This window comes from Hyperoodon ampullatus, assembly GCF_949752795.1.
Source record: "Hyperoodon ampullatus genome assembly, chromosome: 14".
NCBI lineage: Eukaryota > Metazoa > Chordata > Mammalia > Artiodactyla > Ziphiidae > Hyperoodon > Hyperoodon ampullatus.
This window is the reverse complement of record NC_136927.1, coordinates 40,559,342-40,579,616: the sequence shown is the minus strand read 5'-3', so window position 1 is coordinate 40,579,616 and position 20,275 is coordinate 40,559,342. Positions and strand designations below refer to the sequence as shown.

General features: G+C 45.7%; 1 protein-coding gene across 6 annotated transcripts in view; it reads right to left on the bottom strand.

Annotated features, from left to right (window-relative positions):
* Positions 1-832: 832 nt before the first annotated feature.
* SLC5A11 (solute carrier family 5 member 11) overlaps positions 833-20,275 on the bottom strand; it is a gene marked incomplete at both ends in the record, with an annotated part of 56,580 nt that continues 37,137 nt past the window's right edge. For all 6 annotated transcript variants that reach the window (XM_079718641.1, XM_079718636.1, XM_079718637.1 and 3 more), the window contains 8 exons: positions 833-1,038; positions 2,241-2,409; positions 3,091-3,306; positions 3,700-3,868; positions 6,130-6,280; positions 6,620-6,727; positions 13,376-13,511; positions 17,991-18,196. In XM_079718641.1, the coding sequence (XP_079574767.1) occupies positions 833-1,038; positions 2,241-2,409; positions 3,091-3,306; positions 3,700-3,868; positions 6,130-6,280; positions 6,620-6,727; positions 13,376-13,511; positions 17,991-18,196 (1,361 nt within the window). The remainder of the gene's footprint in view (positions 1,039-2,240; positions 2,410-3,090; positions 3,307-3,699; positions 3,869-6,129; positions 6,281-6,619; positions 6,728-13,375; positions 13,512-17,990; positions 18,197-20,275) is intronic.

Below are 20,275 nucleotides of genomic sequence, written 5' to 3'. Positions count from 1 at the left end.
CAGGGCTAACTCTGTTGGCTGCCCCTGCTCTTAGCTGTGCATGTGGCACACACAGCCCCTACAGGTCATCCCATCAGACCCCATTGGGGCCCAGAATAGAGTAATTAGGATGCCTGACTCTCCACAGAACAGGGGTGGCTGTTCTTCAGGTCAAAAGCCCTATTACCCCTCGTCCAGTAATGATTTATTGTGGAGTTGCCCATCCTGGCTACTTGTTTTGGGGAAGCATCATTGTGGAGAATCAAGCAAAGAAACCCAGGCTAAGGCAGAACTTGGGACGTGCACACAATTCCCTGATTTTTTTATGGCACAAGATTCCAGGGCACCAACTCAGGTCTATTTCCCAGACATCACAATGAGGGGCAAGTTTCACAATGAGAAAGCCTTTGGGCACCAACTATTCCTTCACCCAAAGCCAGCAACAGTGAAAGGCAGGAGATAGAATGCAGGTCCCATTTTCTGTGCTTGGAAGGTGAGCTGGAGAGAGTTCAAGTGCTAACAGTCAGCCCAGGGGATGTGGCTACCTGGGGGCTGGGCATCTCTTCGCTTGTCCAACCCTTTGAATTTGGCTATTGATGTTACATGATGGACAGGAAGAGTGAATAACTGGCCTTTTGAGACAAACAAGACTTTATGCCTCTCTTTTTCCAGCTTCTAGCCTGCATTCCCTTTTAAGAAGAACAGGGCTAACTAAATGTCATGTTAAAGGGGCCCATAAACACCTCTGAAGCCTGGTGGTAAATAAACAAAGCTTTATTATTTTTTTCCTTCATTAAAAAATTGGGGCATTGATAGCAGACTGAGAGCTTGGACCCCTGGGTTCACCCCCATGTTAAGCAAAGTAGCCCCAGAGAAAGATGGCACAGCTGACGCAGATGATGAGGTTGACGTCCAGAAGGGTTTTCACCAAGGGGTTTTCATCCAGGGAAACTATGACAGGGTCTGTTCTGCTCGGCATCTCCTCCTTGCCCTTGTTCTCCACCCCACAGAGCCACAAGATGGCTTTCACCACTTTGGACTGCTTTTTGGTCATGTCACCTAAAAAGAACCCAGCAAATAAGGGTCGTAAGGATGGGCTGTGTCTCCCAGGCAAGAGAGAAGAGAGACCGGGTGTGCCCCATGCACTGTGATAAATACTTTATGTTCCTTTTCTGGAAGGTATTCATTAAGACTTTGATTCTGGAAGGCTCTTTAGTTCTAGAAGATTGGTATTTTGAGACTTTTCACCATCTTCAGGTGAAATTCTTCAGGTGCAGAATTTCAGATGAAAAGATAGAGACTCAGCCTAACTTGAGCAAAGCACACAGCTGGTTAGCAGAGGCAAGGGTGGGTTTAGGACCTGTTCTATCTGACTTCCTCCCTGTATTGCATCGCCTGCCAGGAGGCTGAAGAGAGATGTGCACTCTTGCAGGGAACTCTCTTTCCCCATTCATAGCTGGGTCTGCAAAATCAGCTGCGGGTGGAGCCAGGCGGGTGACGTATGGGAGTCAGGGGAGCAGATTTTCTTATTAAACACGTCACCTCTACCAAGAAAGATTCTCTCTCTCATCTTTCTTGAAACACACAGCCTTCTGGATCTATCCTTGAGTTTCCCACGGTAGGATGACATGGGTTCATATCCACAATTATTTTTTTTAAAGCCATGTATGATGATTAATGACAACCACAGCCTTGGGTCATGGAGACAGTAGCGACTGGTGGGGACCCTGGCTAACTGTATATTCCAGGTCTAAGGAGCAGCTGCTTTGCAGCTCCAGACAACTTTTGCGATGCAGACATATGGACTCCATGTTGCCAGATATTCCAGTTTTTCAAGAGAAGATGGAAATCTGGAATTTTATGTGAAATCTCACAATTTTTAAATGTTAACTCACATTTTATTAAAAGAGTAGGTGAGCTGAAGCAAAATATGCCCACAAGCTGCCAGTCTAAAACCAGTGATTTAGAGAATGCCAGCAGTACCCCAGCCTACCACATGGGGTTTTGTGAGGATCAAATGAACTGTGTGTTAGTAGGCACTCAACAAGCACTGGCTCTAATTTTCTACCTGAGGCATCTGTTGAAAGTTACTAACCCTTCCAGTGGCCAGAGAGTGAGGGAGGACCAGACCCTGGGGGTGAGGCGATGCTAAAATTCCAAGTGTGCCCATTTTCTGGCTTGTGATTTGGTAGAAAAATTTCCCCTTAATTATATGATGCTCCTTGAGGTTCCTACTGTAACTGAAGAGGAAGGCAACTCACAGCTGTGGTTTTGGGGCATGTTTTCTTGAACAATCTCGAACTGGACGTTGGCTCTGCTGGCCTCTGGTGTCCTGTTCTGAGAGAGGGCAAGAGGCGGGGGAGTTGCTGGTGGCACCTGTTCCTTCTGGACCACGGGGTCATGGCGAGTAAACCAGGTCAAGTGACTGACCTACGGAGCAGAGATGAACTGTGAGATGGGGGTGGAGCGGTGACTTTCATCCCTTTCTCCCACCACCTTCCAACCCCAAGCTCAGCCTTCACACCTGAGTCTCTCCCAGTCTTGCCTTCTCACTCCACCCTCCAACAAGCTTCAGCTCCCAGCACTCTTCAGAATCAGTGGACATTTCCCCCACTCAGTCCCCCATCTTTCTTTGACGGCCCTAATTCTCCAGGGGGGATCTCACCCTTCCTCATTCTAGTCCCCAGAGCTTAACCCTAGCCCGTGGGTGTGGGGGGAACCCAGTGATCAGCATGCAGCTCATCCATTTCTCTGGCCACAGGGACTAAGTTGGTTCATGGGTGATCATGGGTCTTGAGCTGACTCCATCAATGGGCATCAGGAACTTCACTGGAAATGCTGGGACAAAAATGCTTATGCTTTTGCTTAATGAGAATAAGAGAGGATGTATCCCTAAAAGCTGCTGGGCCCACAAGGGGCCTGAGAACAGAAGGAGAGGTGAGAGATGAATTCTGATGGTCTTTTCAGTGTCCTGAAATCAAGTTCTTCCCAAGACCCAGCCCTGGACTTTTCAGCTTTTTGAACAATCAGTCCTCTTCACTGAAGTCAATTGGGTTTTCTGTCACTAGCAGTGAAGGGTCTCAATGGATACAGTGTCAAACCCAAAAGTACCATCTCCTTGGAGGGCGGCTCTGTGAACCAGCTTACGACGGACACAGTGATCAGGGTGACGGAAGACAGAATCATGGAGAAGTAGAGGTAGTGGACATCCTTTACCACAGCTGGCCGCTTATCTGGCTGGTCACACCGAGGCTGCACGTAAATGAAGTCCAGGACCAGCCGAACCAAGCCTAGGAGAAGGCCCAAGATGAGACCGAAGAAGGCACCCTGTGAATCGGAGCAAGGCCGTCTTAGACACGGGCAGGGCTGTGGGGCGGCCGGCACAGGCCTCCGGAAACCTCAGCAAGCCCCCTCAAGAGCGTGGCTTTCTAGTGACGGTCACAGCAGGGGTGATTCGAAAAGGGCTGGAGATACTTATCTGTTTATCTTTTACATAGAATTAACCAATTACATATAATTCCCTGTTAATTCAGCTTCCCTGTTTAAGGACAAGATGCATCAAAATAGAACCCTCATTGCTTTTTTTCAAAAGCCAGCTAACACCCGCCCTGTATCTTCCTGCACAGAACTCATCCTCCCTAATGACACCTGACATCCTCATGTCCCTCTCCAGTCCCCTTCTCTCCCATCCGATGGGCTGAAGGGCTGATCCAGAGCTACCTTTTCGTTGGTCCGCTTCCAGAAACATCCCATGATGAAGACCACAGCCACGGGAGGCTGCAGGTAGGAGCTGATGGACTGGATGTAGATGAAGAGTTGGCCGCCCTGGCTGGCCTGGACCACAGGGATCCAGAGGATGGAGACCAATACCAGCAGCAACACAAACACCCTGGTGCCAGATGGAGAGATACCCCCCCCATTAGTGTTTTATCTCCCCTGAACACTTCTCTCTCTCTTTTTTTTTTTTTTTTCTGCGGTACGCAGGCCTCTCACTGCTGTGGCCTCTCCCATTGCGGAGCACAGGCTCTGGACGCGCAGGCTCAGCGGCCATGGCTCACGGGCCCAGCCGCTCCGCGGCATGTGGGATCTTCCCGGACCGGGGCACGAACCCGCGTCCCCTGCATCGGCAGGCGGACTCTCAACCACTGCGCCACCAGGGAAGCCCTCTCTCTTTTGTATAGCTTTTCAGAGGTAGAATTTATATGCCATAAGATTCACCCATTATAAGTGTGCGATCCAGTAACTTTTAGAAAATTTATAGAGTGGTGCAACCAACACCACAATCAAGTTTTAGAACTTCCATCACTCCGAAAAGTACCCCCATGCCCATTTACAACTTATTCTTGTCCCCACCCTAAATAAGCACTTATCTACTTCTGTCTCTATAGGTTTGCCTTTTCTGGACGTTTCAAGTAAATGGTATCATACAATATGTGGTCTTTTGCAGTTGGCTTCTTTCACTTAGCATGTCTTAGCATGAGGTTCATCACATATCATGTATCAGTATTTCATTCCTTTTAATTGTTGAAAAATATTCCATTGAGTGGATACGCCATTGTGTACTATTGTTTATCCTTCACCCATCAGTGGACATTTGGATTGTTTCTACTTTTTGGCTATTGTAAAAAATGCTGCTATGAACATTTGTATACAAGTCTTTGTACAGCCAGATGGTTTTATTTCTAGGGATGCAATTGCTGGGTCACATGGTAAGTTTATACTTAGCTTTTTAAGAAAATACCAAACTGCTTTTGAACAGTTGAACCATTTTACATCCCCACATGCAATGCATAAGAGTTCCAACTTCTCTGCCTTCCTGTGTGCCTTTTTGATTATAGCCACTCTAGTGGGTGTGTAGTGGTATCCTGCAGGAACTTTCTAGACTACAGTCTCACTTTTTAGATTATTCTAGATGATAAGTCTCTTGTCAGATATATGGCTTGCAAATATTTTCTCCCAATCTGTGGCTTGTCGTCTCATCTTCTTAATGGTGTCTTTTTTTTTTTTTTTGCGGTATGCGGGCCTCTCACTGTTGTGGCCTCTCCCGTTGCGGAGCACAGGCTCCGGACGCGCAGGCTCAGCGGCCATGGCTCACGGGCCCAGCCACTCCACGGCATGTGGGATCTTCCCGGACTGGGCCATGAACCCGTGTCCCCTGCATCGGCAGGCGGACTCTCAACCACTGCGCCACCAGGGAAGCCCTTAATGGTGTCTTTTGAAGCAAAAAAGTTTTGGGTTTTGATGAAGTCTAATTTCTTTTTCTTTCTTTTTTTTTTTTTTTTTTTTTGCGGTACGCGGGCCTCTCACTGTTGAGGCCTCTCCCGTTGTGGAGCACAGGCTCTGGACGCGCAGGCTCAGTGGCTATGGTTCACGGGCCCAGCCGCTCCGCGGCATGTGGGATCTTCCCAGACCAGGGTACGAACCCATGTCCCCTGCATCGGCAGGCGGACTCTCAACCACTGCACCACCAGGGAAGCCCTCTTTTTCTTTCTTTTTTTTTTTTTTTTAATGGATTATGCTTTTGATGTCATACCTCTCCCTAACCCAAGGCTGAGACAGCCCTTAGGTACACCTTCTTGAGGGGCAGAGTTCCAAGATGCTTATTAGCATAGATTTTACATAAAATGTACATGCCACTCACTTCGGTCATTTTCATTCCCCCCATTAGATATCAGGACTTTGCACAAGACTTGTTAGAGAAACCTTGCCCCCAACCCCCGGAACACCCTTCTCCCTTTTACCTGGCTAACTCCTATTCACCCCTCAGGTCCCAGTCCAAGTTGGAGACTTTTCCTCTGACTCCCTAGGTCTCCTGGCTCCTCCATCATAACATCCACTGTGGTTATAACTACCTGTTTACTTATCCTTTTCTTCTTCTAGCTCCACAAAGGCAAAACTGAGTCTTTTCTTTTCACTGCTACATGCCTGGCACCTGGCACGTAGTAGGTGCAGACTGAATAGCTCTTGAATGAATGAACGCCTTACTCATCCACGGAGCCCTGATGTACTTCACCTTTGCCATCAGAGGAGGCTGAGACAGCCTGGAGAAGTTGAAGGCTGGACTTTCCCTCTGGGTGGCTCAGCTTTCTCCTCCCTGGGTTATCTGGACTTTTCACACCCCTGCCTGGCGCCAACCCAGTAAGACTTTACCTGCCCACAATCATGAGCTCCTTCTCAGATGCCCGAGGCCGGAGATGATTCCAGAGGTCCATGGTGAAGATGGTGCTGGCACTGTTAAAGATGGAGGTGAGGGAGGACATGAGCGCCGCCACCATCACAGCCATCATGAGCCCGCGGAGCCCTGGGGGCAGAAGGGAGGTCTTTGGGCCTCAGGCTTTTTCTGCCTTCACCACTGACCCCATTTCCCAGGCCCATAGCCAGCTGGTCCCGAGAGGTTCAACTCGGAGGAGGCGGAACTCAGGGGTAGGAGCCAACAGGAGGGACTCGGAGGGGTGGGTGGGTCAGAGCCCCCCGCGTAGCCAGGGCTGGAGCTTTATTTGGGGGCTTAGTTCCTCAGCCCAGAGCCCATTCTTTCTCACAGCCCTCCCATCTTGTCCCCCTCCTCAGATTAGAGCCCAGCCAATGTCCTCCTTTCTGGGTGCCCCGGGGGGTCTCAACTGAGGGGTGAAGGGACCATTACCTGTAGGCAAGAGTTCCAGCACAAGTTTGGGATACGCGATGTCAGAGCAGCCGGCGGGGTTGCTACAGACCTTCTGGCAGATTTCTGGGTCTGCACAAGCCACTTGGTCTATGGAGGAAACAAACCCAGAGCTAAGCAGACGGACCCTCAGAGGCCCAGACCCGGCCCAAACACGGCCTGGCGCAGGCCAGCACCAGGAGACAGGGCTACTGTATATAAGTGTACAGTCCAATGAAATAAAAAGGAGCCTAGACTCGATATTCCATGGCCTTGTTACTTAACCATTCTGGACCTCAGTTGCTGTATCTGCAAAACTGGGACAGTAACAGAACTCTACTTCCTAAGATTATAGTGAGGATTAAATGAAATGATATACGTTACACACTCAGCACAGAGTCTGGGACACAGGAAGTGCTGAATACATTTCAGCTGTACTATTGGAACCCCCAAAAAAGCTGAGACACCTCACGGCCAGTCTCAGCACTGTGCCCTACACCAGGGTCCCTAAGCCCCCCAAAAGGACACGAGCAATTTACATCTTTACCTAAGTTCATCGGAAGTGCAAAGGAGAATGCCATCCCTTGACACATGGCAAATATTTTAAAAGTTCCTCTTTTCCCCATCTCCTTCTCAACAGTATACTTAGTTCAACAGCTGTTCCTCATTTTAGACTCATAAGAACCCAACCAGGCTCTGAATTTCTCTCTCCTCCTCTCTCTCCATTTCTGTATCAATCCTTTTCTCTCCTGAACAGCATTTTGATTTTCTAGTGTAAATCCATCCAGACTTCCTGGCACCTCTACTTCTTCATCTCTATCGTGATGAACACATGCCAAGCTTAGAAGCATAGACCTCCTGCTTGGAAGACAGAAGAAGAGATTTAAAAATTATACGAGTGTGTGGCGCAGAGTAGAGACTCGATACATTTTTCTTGGGGAGAGACTAGCTATCTCATTATTAGTGTAATCTTTACAGAGGGGAAGGGACCTGGTTATAATCACCCAGCAAGGTCATGTCGGAGACAGAACAGGTCTCTCAATCCAATCCAATCTTTCAGAGGAGGAAGGCCAAGAGAGTGTAGGTTGTTTCAGTGGTCTGGCACGTGTGTTTGAATGATAGCTTTCTTGTTACTTTCTGTCTTCCTCGTATCTGAGCTGAGCCACACTCCTCACCACCAGCTCAATGTCAACACAACACCACTTACCCCCGCTGGACCACTTATAAATCCTCGAGTCTCTTTGGCCAGCTGCACCTAGGAATAAGTCCCATAAATAACTCCTAGACCCTCCCTCTGCTCAATCCAAAGGCTTCTGTCCTTCCTCACTCTGATGAGTAACACTGTCTTCCGTCCCACCTTCTATGGCAAGTGGGAACGACCTCGAGCCTCAGTTTAGGGGTGGGCTTGGAGCCCCTCACTGCCCACACCCATCTCCTCCCCGGTTCTGATGCAGTATCATCATGATGATCATGTAGCTGAGGCCTCAAATTCACAAGTGGCCTCAAATAGAGATGTTTGACAGTATCTCCAGATGAGGTGGTATGTCTAGTCTTTATATTTTTTTTTGTGTTAAAACTGTTAATTTAATAAATGTAAATATTTAAAGTGCATCATAACTTTAAAATCTAATATTTTGGGGGTTTTTTAATTAAAAAAATTTTTTTATTGATGTATAGTTGTATAGTATAGAAGTTTACAATGTTTCAGGTGTACAGCAAAGTGATTCATATATTAAAAGAATATATAAAAAGAATATAGTTCCCTGTGCTATATAGTAGGTCCTTGTTGTTTATTTTATATATAGTAGCGTGTGTTAACCTCAAATCCCTAATTTATCCCTCCCCTAATATTATTGATTCTGGTTTTTTGTTTTTTGTTTTGTCATGCCATGTGGCTTGTGGGATCTTAGTTCCCCAAGCAGGGATCGAGCCTGGGATCCCTGCAGTGGAAGCGTGGAGTCTTAACCACTGGACCACCAGGGAATTCCCGATCCTTCATTTGCTTGTTTTTCTTTCTTTCTTTTTTTTTTTTTTTTTTTGGCGATACGCGGGCCTCTCACTGTTGTGGCCTCTCCCGTTGCGGAGCACAGGCTCCGGACGCGCAGGCTCAGCGGCCATGGCTCACGGGCCCAGCCGCTCTGCGACATGTAGGATCCTCCCAGACCGGGGCACAAACCCGCATCCCCTGCATCGGCAGGCGGACTCTCAACCACTGTGCCACCAAGGAAGCCCTCATTTGCTTTTTTAAGATAGCATAATACTAAGAAATGGAAATCACCCCAGGCCCCTTCATCCATTAGGAAGCCCAAGGACTATCTGGTCTTTGTAAAGCTTCTCCACTCACTGTTATGTCTTGTCAAAGCTGGGACCCTTCCCTCCACTTACATCCACCAATGGGAGAGGAAATGGGTGCTGTGGCCACAATTCATAATACAAGTAACAATTGCTATGGAATAAAAGTAGATGCCTCCAAAACTCTGATTCAGTCTTAGACAAAATTAAGACCGCAGACCAAAAATGATATTTGACAGGAAGTATTGAGAAGAAACAACCTCGTTGAGAAAAATGCTTTTGAGAGGTCAAAGTTCTTGGCTTGTTTATGACTTGTCTGCGGAAGTTTAGGAGAAGATTAGAAAATAGTTATATTCCTGCGGCCAGAACATGGTATGGAGCCTCCCAAGTGGGGCAAAGATCTTGTTTATGTTCAAATCTTGTGGGTTTGGACTCCTGTTGTCCAAAAGTTCCTCTCTTCAAGGGACACCAAGACTCCCCCTGAAATAATTCATTTAATGACCTAGTTTTCGTTTAACCTTCTAGGAATGCAACCTTCAACCACGAAACATGTGACAGACACAAAGTTTATAAAGCATGTTTAGGGCAGAAAATTGTGTTTGTTCGTTCAGGCTAAAGAATATGTTCATCACAGGGAAACTAGTTGGCTCAGCTAAGTTATAAATGAAACCAACAGCCTTGTGATTGTTAACCCACCATTCACTAATATCAGCTCACCTGTCTTGGGTGAATTAATCAACCATTTCATATACGGAGTGGATTCCCTTGTCAGATCCTATGATGCTTGAAATAAAGGATGGCTCTAGCAGAGTCCAATCCAAACACAGCACCAAACCTCCTTCTTCCAAATGCCAACATTCATGGAAGTTCACTATGACTCGGATGCCACAAATAAACACTGTACATACACCTTCTCATGTAATCTTCACAACTCCATGGGGAAGATATTGCTATTATACCCATTTCAGAGACAAGTAAACTGAGGCCCATAGAAACTAATAACATCCCCAAATCATAAAGCTAGTATCGTGGATAGGATTCAAAACCTTAGCTTATTCCAAAGCTCAGGTGGAGATGATTGGCTTTGTAAACAGGAACATTTCTAGACTCTTGTGTTTCATGGTTTTGAGGGTTGTTTTGTTTCTTTCTTGGCTTCCACTAGAGTTCCTTTATAGGTGGACACTATTTCTTGGATGGACTAAGTGGAAGAGGCTGTTGTCCAGGTTCAAGAGAGCTCAGGATCAGAGCATCCTTTTAGGCAGTGCTGGACCCATTTGAAGATTCAGCAGGTTGCTGATGGAGCTGAGATGGAGAGAAGAGTGGAAATGGGTAGGAACAGTGGCTTGGCCTGGCACCTGGCCCTTTAGACCAGGGCTTCTCAATCTTCTGCCGGGCACCACCCCCAAAGATTTGGATTCAAAAGGTCTTGGATGGGACCTGAAAGTTTGCATTTTTAACAAGTTCCAAGGCAACCCTGATGCTGCTAGACTAGGAACCACACTTTGAGAAGCTTTAGTCAAGACCTTCAAATACACCACACCCCCCTCACCATCTCCACCCTACCTCACTCTCTTAAATTCCTTTCGCACTATTGCTAGTACCAAATGCTAGAGTGTTTTGATATCAATTTTCTCTTACTTTTTCACGAGTACCAGATTCATCTGTTACATTATAAACTCCCTAGGGGCATGGAATGTGGCATTATGTTTCGCTTGACAACCATTATTGATTGGCTGACTGCTAAGAGTGAGGGTCAGGGTCTTGTTATTGATCATCCTGATACTGATCCAAAGCTTGATGTGATTTCCTGAGAGAGACAGTAGCATGATTAAGAGTCAGGTTTTGGGCTTCCCTGGTGGCACAGTGGTTGAGAGTCCGCCTGCCGATGCTGGGGACATGGGTTCGTGCCCCGGTCTGGGAAGATCCCACATGCCGCGGAGCGGCTGAGCTCGTGAGCCATGACTGCTGAGCCTGCACGTCCGGAGCCTGTGCTCCACAGCGGGAGAGGCCACAGCAGTGAGAGGCCTGCGTACCGCAAAAAAAAAAAAAAAAGAGTCAGGTTTTGGAGGCAGATGCCCCTGGATTTAAATCTTGGCTTACCCAGCACTAGCCAAGTAACTTCCAGCAAGTCCCCTAACGTAGGAGTGATCTAGAGTCCTCTTTTTTCCTTAACAGCTTCATCCAATTCATCATTCGTCTGGTTGACTCCGCTCTAAATTATATTTTCAAACCATCCACATGAATAAACTGTTGCCTCTTCACAGAGGCCTTCCCTGGAAACCCTGTCATAGGAGCCCCTGCCCAGCATTCCCTGTGATGTTTCCCTATGCATTTTCCTCACAGCACTTAGCACAATCAATGAATAGCTCACTTACGTATTTTTTGCCTCCTTCACCACTAAAGCGTAATCCCTCCGCAACAGCAGGGATACTGTATGTCTTGTTCCCTTATGGATCCCCAGGCTCTTCTAGAAAAAGTCCTGGCAGATAATTGGCTTTCAAAATATTTGTTGAATCCATGGAAGAATAATAAATGAGTGAATCAATTAATTTCTCTGAGCTTTAATTTCTTCCTTTCTTTTGACCATGCGGATTGCTGGATCTTAGTTCCCCGACCAGAGACTGAACCCACACCCTCAGCAGTGGAAGTGTGGAGTCCTAACCACTGCACTGCCAGGAAATTCCCTGATTTCTTTATCTATAAATGAAAATAACAATAGTACCTATCTCATAAGGTCCTTTTGAGGAATCAATGAGATAAAACATGTATAGAGGGCTTCCCTGGTGGCGCAGTGGTTGAGAGTCTGCCTGCCGATACAGGGGACATGGGTTCGTGCCCCGGTCCGGGAGGATCCCACATGCCGCGGAGCGGCTGGGCCCGTGAGCCATGGCCGCTGAACCTGTGCATCTGGAGCCTGTGCTCCGCAACGGGAGAGGCCACAACAGTGAGAAGGCCGCGTACCACAAAAAAAAAAAAAAAAAATGCATAGAATAATAAAAGTGAACACTTCTATAGTGTTTACCACGTGCCAGGAACTGTTTTAAGCCTTAGGAAATATTATCCCCATTTTACAAGTGAGGAAACAGAAGCACTTAACAGAAATTAAGCGATTTATTCAAGGTCACAGGAGCCAGGAAGTGGCGGAGCCAAGATTCAGGCACGGCACTTCGGATCCGTTTCAGATTCACAACCGCCACACTCCACTGCAAGGGTCCTCACACAGGGCCTGGCCCGTAGCACAATGAATGTTGGTTGCTTTAAGCCACTTTCTTTGTTCATACGTCGCCTTGCCCCTTAGCTGTATGTTTTCCATCAAGTCACCATAAAACCAAGATCCCAGTTCTTATCCTCATCTGGGATCTTTCAAGCCTTGTGCCGCTTCCCCGGAAAGAGGACCAATGGCTCTGCGTTCGTCATCCATCAGGGCTGGAGAAGCACAATCCCAGCATCTGGCGCCACGGACGGCTCCCCATCCTTCCTCTTCCCCAAGTCCTTCCACCTAATTCATAGTTCTAAACTATTTTGACAAAACTTCTGGACTAACCATTTCATCCTACCCTTTCTTTACCTCTGCAACATCATGTAAGATAAGGCATAGGGGAGGGAGATTTCTGCCCGTTTGAGTTAATAACAGCTTTGGTCAATACAGGGTTAAACTTAATGAGGCAGAAAGGAGCTTTCTTCCACACAGATCACCAGTTCCTGACATCACAGCGACTCCCAATAACATCCCCCACCCCTAGTCCTGTTTAATCCCCATGCTGCAAACCTCATCCCTCTACCAAGTTTAAAAAAAAAAAAAAAAAAGCTAAGACAAATACTCTAGAGGTTTTGATATCCCTGATTTTATTAAGAAAAGGAGGGCCTCCCTGGTGGCGCAGTGGTTGAGAGTCCGCCTGCTGATGCAGGGGATACGGGTTCGTGCCCCGGTCTGGGAGGATCCCATATGCCGCGGAGCGGCTGGGCCCGTGAGCCATGGCCGCTGAGCCTGCGCATCCAGAGCCTGTGCTCCGCAACGGGAGAGGCCACAACAGTGAGAGGCCCGCGTACCGCAAAAAAAAAAAAAAAAAAAAAAAAAAAAAAAAAGAAAAGGAACCCCCAAAGGGTTCTATTGGGCCGAAGTTGCCAAACCACTGGGTTCAAACACTGAAGTGTGAGGGGAGCCAGGGAGCTGACATCTGCAGCCATGAGATTTTAGGCTAGTTTGTTGTTTCAGAAAATATATAGTTGAGGAGAGGCCCCAGATAGGTCTCCATTTGATTTGGCCTTGGACATTAATAGGACGTTCCCATTGAACCAATGTTGGGAAACAGCACTGAGTCAGTAGTTGCCGGGATGGAGACACCTCAGCTGAATCACCAGGAAGGGTCTCCAGCTGCATTCTTGAGGGGCAGTCAGTAATATGTTCAGAACACTTCACAGGGTCTGAGACTCACAGGCAACTTCTCCTCCCAACTGTCTTCTTACCTGGAAAGAGGACACGGCTGACCATACCAGGGAACACCATGATGAAAAGGGGCAGGACCTTCAGGTATGCGGCCATCAGAGAGCCTCCTTTGGCATGGGACAGGTTCTTGGCAGCCAGAGTCCGCTGAACAATCACCTGGAAAACAGTGGTGTGGGTGGAAGTTGAGATAGCTTTCTCTTAAGGCCAACTAGGTGTGCATGGCTTCTTTGTAGGCATAGTAGACCCAGGAGCTTGGTTTGCCTGCCTTCTCTAAGGAAACATCTCTCCTATTCTCAGTCCCTGTGATCCAGTGGTCCAGGTGGGGTAGCTATACCAAGGCAGAGAAATCAAGAACAGGAAGGAGGATAGAAGAGGAATGCAAATACTTTGCTAGGAGTGATGAGTTAAGAGAAAGAGAGGATCTGAGATATTGCTACCAACAGGACCGGCATGTCTGGACTTGTAGTTACTGCATACGGTGTGCCTAGGTCTTATCCTGACCCCCGTCTCTCTGTTAGGTGAAATAAGGTAGGCCTTGTTAAGGTTTATCCACTTAGGGCTTCCCTGGTGGCGCAGTGGTTGAGAATCTGCCTGTTAATTCAGGGGACACGGGTTCGAGCCCTGGTCTGGGAGGACCCCACATGCCACGGAGCAACTAGGCCCGTAAGCCACAACTACTAAGTCTGCGCATCTGGAGCCTGTGCTCCGCAACAAGAGAGGCCGCGATAGTGAGAGGCCCGCGCACCGCGATGAGGAGTGGCCCCCGCTTGCCACAACTAGAGAAAGCCCTCGCACAGAAACGAAGACCCAACACAGCAAAAATAAATAAATTAATTAATAAACTCCTACCCCCAACATCTTTTTTAAAAAATAAATAAATAATTGTCCACTTAGAACAGATTGGTGGTTGCCAGAGACAAAGGGTGGCGGGTGGGCAAAATGGATAAAGGGGATCAAAAAGTATAAATTTCAGTTATAACTTAAATAAGTCCCAGGGATGTAGTGTACAGCATGGTGACTATAGTTAATAATACTGGATTGCATACTTTTAAGTTGCTAAGAGAATAGATCTTAAAAGTTCTCATCACACACAAAAAAGTTCTCATCACAAAAAAAAAATTGTATCAATAACTGTATGGTGATGAATATTAACTAGATTTATTTTGGTGATGATTTTGCAATATATACCAATATCGAGTAACTAAAATGATTTATCTACTCAAAGGGAATGACATGTTCTAGAGTGTTTTCTGAGTAGAAAACTGGTCCCCAAAAATCCTGCTCCAGGCTTCAGATGGAATCTACATGAACTCAGCACTTTCTCTACTATTTCCTTAGGCTTTGGATCTTGAAGCATCTGGAGAAGTTGCAGAGGCCTTGGTGAGTTACTAGAGTTTTATGAGTTGGTTCAGTGAACTGTGGACAAGAGGAGTGAAATGTCATTACCATTATGGTGCTATGGTGAGCAGGACAAAGTGGGAATTCTTCCCATTTTTTAAAATAATGTTCATCAATGGCATAGGCGTCCTAGAGCATCCTGCTTCTTCTTTTGAAACCCATTCCCTCTCCACAAGGCTACCCTGTCATCTTGGGTATGGAATCTGCCTGATCCAGGGATAGGCATCTGACCCACCCCTGGCCAATCAGAGCCCTCACACGGGGTATTTGGATATGGGACTTGGAGAGTTGTCAGTCTCTTTGCAGTTGGTCTGCAGTGAGAGACCATGAAGTCAGCAGGTAAGAGAGAAAGACAATGGAGAAAGAAACCAGAATAAGTTCCAGAAGTTTCTGAAGACTAGTTCAGCTTCCTGCCATTTGTATTCCATGAGCTAATAAATCTCCTACCCTTTTCCTAAGCTGGTTTAAATTTGATTTTTTTTTTCTGTGACTTGCAACCAAGTGTACCCTCACCTGCAGAGATTATTATTATTTGTTTGGATGCTGTCAGTGAAAGACTCTAAAACGTGGCATCAGCTTATGTGAGGAAAGGTGGAGGAGCAGTGAGGATCCCTCTATCCAGAGCTTGGAAGTCAGCTGTTTAACTGTTACCTGTCATTTCTCAGGACTCCAAACATACACCTATTGGGCTTTCTAGAACACTTAAGAATGTGATAGTTACATGGAACAATACAGCAACTATAGAATACTTTTTACTGCTTCATTAAGGTGCCAAAAAGAGGCATGCAAGCTTCAGTCCTTGTCGGTCTATCTGGAAGCAGAGAGGAAAGAATTTAGAGCTTTGGAAAACCACGCCCTTTCGACAGGAGATCCAAAGCTGTGACTGAAAAGAATGCTGGCTTTTATTCCCATGAAGCGGAACCTCCAGATGTGAATTTGAGACAGCTGAGTAAGTTTTAAGAGAGTTGTGCTGCTCAAAACCCCACAAGCCCTGGGAAGAGGGTGTCGCCCCGTATGACAACCCCCGGACCCAAGTAATGGAGCATGACTCATAGGAATGTTATGAAAATCAATGAGTTAACATATAGGAAATGCTTAGATCAGTTACTGGTAAATGGTCCAGCATCAATCAATGTTTGTGTCATTACGATTATCGATTGTGATTTACCTCTTCCGTCTCTGCCCAGGAAGATTAGGAACACACCCCCAGTCAGTGAACAGTGAATGCTGCTTTGTCTTTCTCCTGCTCTGAAATGAGCTACATAGGGCAGCACCAGCACAATGGACTATGGACTCAACAGAATTCAGCTCAGCAGCCACAAAACCAGAAGTCATGGGGCCCAAGGAGGGCTTGGGTTTCTGGGCCCTCTGGCCTTGCCTGCCATTTGGAAGAAGATCAAGTCATCCCGGATTAATTAAGTCCCCAGGCTCTTGAACAATGCGAGGTGGGTTGGAGGTGGGCTTCAGGGGTTGCACACTGGAATCCCAGCTAGTAAGGGTGTGAGGCATCTCAAGGAAATATTTGTATGGATTAAAAAATATAAGCTGTTGAGCCATGTCAAGAGCAGTAGCATAAAACCATAGCAAAAATGTAAATTTTTTTTTTTTTTTTTTGTGGTACGCGGGCCTCACACTACTGTGGCCTCTCCCATTGCGGAGCACAGGCTCCGGACGCGCAGGCTCAGCGGCCATGGCTCATGGGCCCAGCCGCTCCGCGGCATGTGGGATCTTCCCGGACCAGGGCACGAACCCGTGTCCCCTGCATCGGCAGGAGGACTCTCAACCACTGTGCCACCAGGGAAGCCCCTGTAAATGTTTTAAACAGTTTATTAAATGCCCCTGGAACAAAAAGGACTATGAGCAAATTCCTAATGCTCCCCTTTTTCACAATTATTAGTAACCCCACTAATGAGGAAACAGAGGCTCAGAGATCTTAGACGGTGTCCTAAAGTTATGCCACCTGAACTTGATTCCAGGTCTGTTAAGGTTAAAGCCCAGGCTGTTAGCCTCCGTCTGAGCTGTCTCCCAGGGTCTCTCCAGCCTGAGATTTGCTAACGAAGAGGAGGGGTGCTCTCTCTTAAAGGGGAAGTATTACACCCATCTCTAGCTCTTGGTTTCTAGCTCTTCACTCAGGAGTTCTGACCCTTGGGGTGACCTGGATTCACTCTCTGCAGTGTCCCCTCCATCAATTCAGTGGTCCGACTCCATGATCATTATTTTATTTAAAGTCTCATCAGCCCTGAATATGAAATAGGGCTTCCAAAATGGCACACAGATCTCTGATCATTAATGTAATGGAAAAAACCATTTCAACAGATGATATATTCACAGGGTTTGAAACCTGAGAAAGTATAAACAGGTGTGCAGTGAAATGGCTCCCATCCATCCTGGCACATCTGCCCACCTCCCTGCCCACAGGTAACTGCTCTTAGTTTTATATACATCCATCCGGAGTTTCCTTCAGCACATACAAGCAAATGCAAATATGGATTCTATCCCACCCACCCACCTTTTAACACAAAAGGGCTTATTATACACACCACAGTGCCTTTTGCTTTTCTAATTTCTTTTTTCACACCAGTTATATATTTGCTTTAAGGGCTTTGCTTTGGCGGGTCCCTCTGCCTAAAACTCTCTTCCCCAACAATCACCAAAGCCCACTCACTCTCCTTAGCTCAGAGGTCACTTCTCAACCATGACTCCCCTAAGCACTCTATTTTAGATGACACACCCTCCATTTCCCCCCGACCCCGCGCTTTTTTTTTTTTTTAATGACAGTTATCACCTTTTAACATTCTCCATAATTTATTTATTGCCTGTCTACTTCCACCAGAAGAAGGTGAGCTCTGAGAGCCTGTTTGATTTGTTTACTTGTGATTTCCAAGTGGCTGGCACATAGAGGACACCTAGTGAGTATTTGTGGAGCAAATAATACCAATTCCAGTTTTAACCTCTCTTTAAAATATTTCATCTCTTTTGCTTACTGGATCTTTCCAGACATCCAGCAGGATGTATCAAGCTTTCCCCTTTGCAAATATCAGCAGCTTTGGATTTGCTGCGACATGAGCAAGACTAAGAAGATAACATGTAGAGCAGTAGAGAGAAAGAAGTTCTCAAGGATGTTTGGGGAGAAACGCAAATAAGAGAACAGATAGCGGGAGAAAAAAACCCAGCCTCCAGGTACTCCAAGGAAGGAAGCGTCCCAGAGAGCAGCTTGCTCAGCCTGCTGCCCTGTACCTGATCGGTGCACCAGTACCAGAGGGATGGGATGGACATTCCAAATAGGATCCCAGGCCACGGGAGATCAGATGTCAGTGGGTCTCGGAAAATATGGAAGGCATCTTCCCGGGGCAGCCCGCAGCTGCTGTTCTCACTCCGGTTGCTGGCCACAGCCAAGAAGTATTTCTCTTCCAGGCCTTCCAACCCGCCGACTGCAGCAAAACCTAGTATTCAGAGGAAACCCAAATTTGCCAGGAACTCAGACTGACCACAGCAACTCATGAGGGGATGGTTGGAGATTGGTGAAATCCTACTTAGAACAGAGATACCAAGGAAAGTTAGTTGACTTAAAGATTCTTCGCCTTTTTTATTTCTTTCATGCCTTTGGTAGTGACCATGGATTACTTCTCAGAATAATATTTCTAAATATACAATACAAAATACATAGATTGTAAAGGAAACCAAATATGTTGAAGGCACCCATCAAACCATAAAAACTCTGATGTAGTAATTTATTTATTTGCTCCATTAAGTAGAAAGACCCCACAGTGGGTCAAATAACAATTTAGTTTTAAAATAACCATGGACACAGTGTTTCAATACATCAGAAGCAACTGTAAAAACATTTGGATAAAAACCTCGGGGGGTATGTTTTCGTATCAAAGTCACAGATATTGCAAATATTCCTGTGGTTTGTTGCCTACACTAATAATTGAAAGATGCTAATATGAAAATACAGATGAATTTCTTTCCCATCCAAGATTCACAAAACCCATGACTTCTGTCCAGGTTAAGAAAGCCTGCCTTAAGGAAACATTCTTTTACCTCTGAACTTCTCAGCTACTCTCAATTCATGGTATCACAAGAGTGATCCAAGTAACTTATGGCCTTGAGCAAGTCACTTCCCTGTCTGAAATTCGGTTTCCTCATCTGCAGGTGGGGATAATGTAGCACCAACCTCATAGGGCTGGAGAAAGACTAAGTGAGATAACGCACATAAAATGCACAGCATCTGGCACAAATGTGTGTTGTCCTTAAAAAATAATAAAGCACTGCAATTTGCAGATAATTTGCTTCTTTTCATTAATTGAACAGATTCAAGGTTATCCCCAAAATAACATTGCTCTCACTGGATTATGTTCTGGAAAGTTGTGTTTGTCGTTTTGTTGTTGTTGTTTTGTTTTTTTCTTGTGTATTATTTTTGTTTTTTGTTTCATTTTTTGTTTGTTTCTTTGTTTTTTGATATGGAAGAGAAGGGGTTGGTGTTACCACTTGAGTAGGAATGATATGTAACCTGCAGCCTGACTTATCTTTGCTGAAGGTTGTGGTGAACAGTGGCTACTGGGGGAAAAATATTGTGATGATAAATTTTTGTCATGCTTTTTTTCCCTGAAAAATTATTTTGTGGTAGTGGGAGGGAGGGAGGTTTTATTAATAATTGGACTTGCCCATCTGAGTGTGTAAAGCACATACATATAGATAATAGCAGGTAGAAAGGCTGAGAAAAGAATCACCCCAGGATGGGTGAAAATAAAGTAGGCAGAGCATCGTAAACTTTAATGTACACACAAATCACCTGGGAACCATTAAAAAGCGTATCCTGATTCAGCAAGTCTGCAGTGGTGCCTGAGATTCTGCCCTTCTAATGGGCTCCCAGTTGACACTGATGCTGCTGGTCCATGGACCACAGTCTGAGTAGCACCCATGTAGGAGACATCAGGGTACCAAATGAAATTTGGAATCCTCTTGGTATAAAGGAGAGTGGGGGATCTTGATTTCAGTCACTTTAATAAGCTCCATTTTAGGTTAGTTTTTCAGTTTCTCTTGTTTTTTTGTTTTGTTTTCCCTAGATAATTAGTCATCTACAGATAATAAGAATTTTGTCTTTTTTTCCTGTGTGTATATTTTATGAGTTTTATTTTTTATTGCATAAATAATGAGATAGCACTCTTTTTTTTCATTCTAATGGTATGGCTTCTAGTTTTCTTGGTGCCTCTTTTTGAATGTGTTTTTAAAACAAATACGCTAATCTCTATTAATTTCCATTACAGTTTCCTACCTCTTAAGTCAAATTTAGTAAGTAAAATTTTCCTAGAAAAACATGGATTTTAAGCGAGTTTTCATGTAGCTTTGTAAATTATATTCTTATAATCTAAACTTTTCTCTCTGTGTTTTTAGTTCCTTTTCTCATTCCTGATTATACTGCCTTGTTTTTCTCCATTTTCCTTTATTTGATTTCCCACTGTATTTTCTGGTTCTTTTCAAATAAATAGATATGGGAGTAATTCATTCTGTAGTTTTTT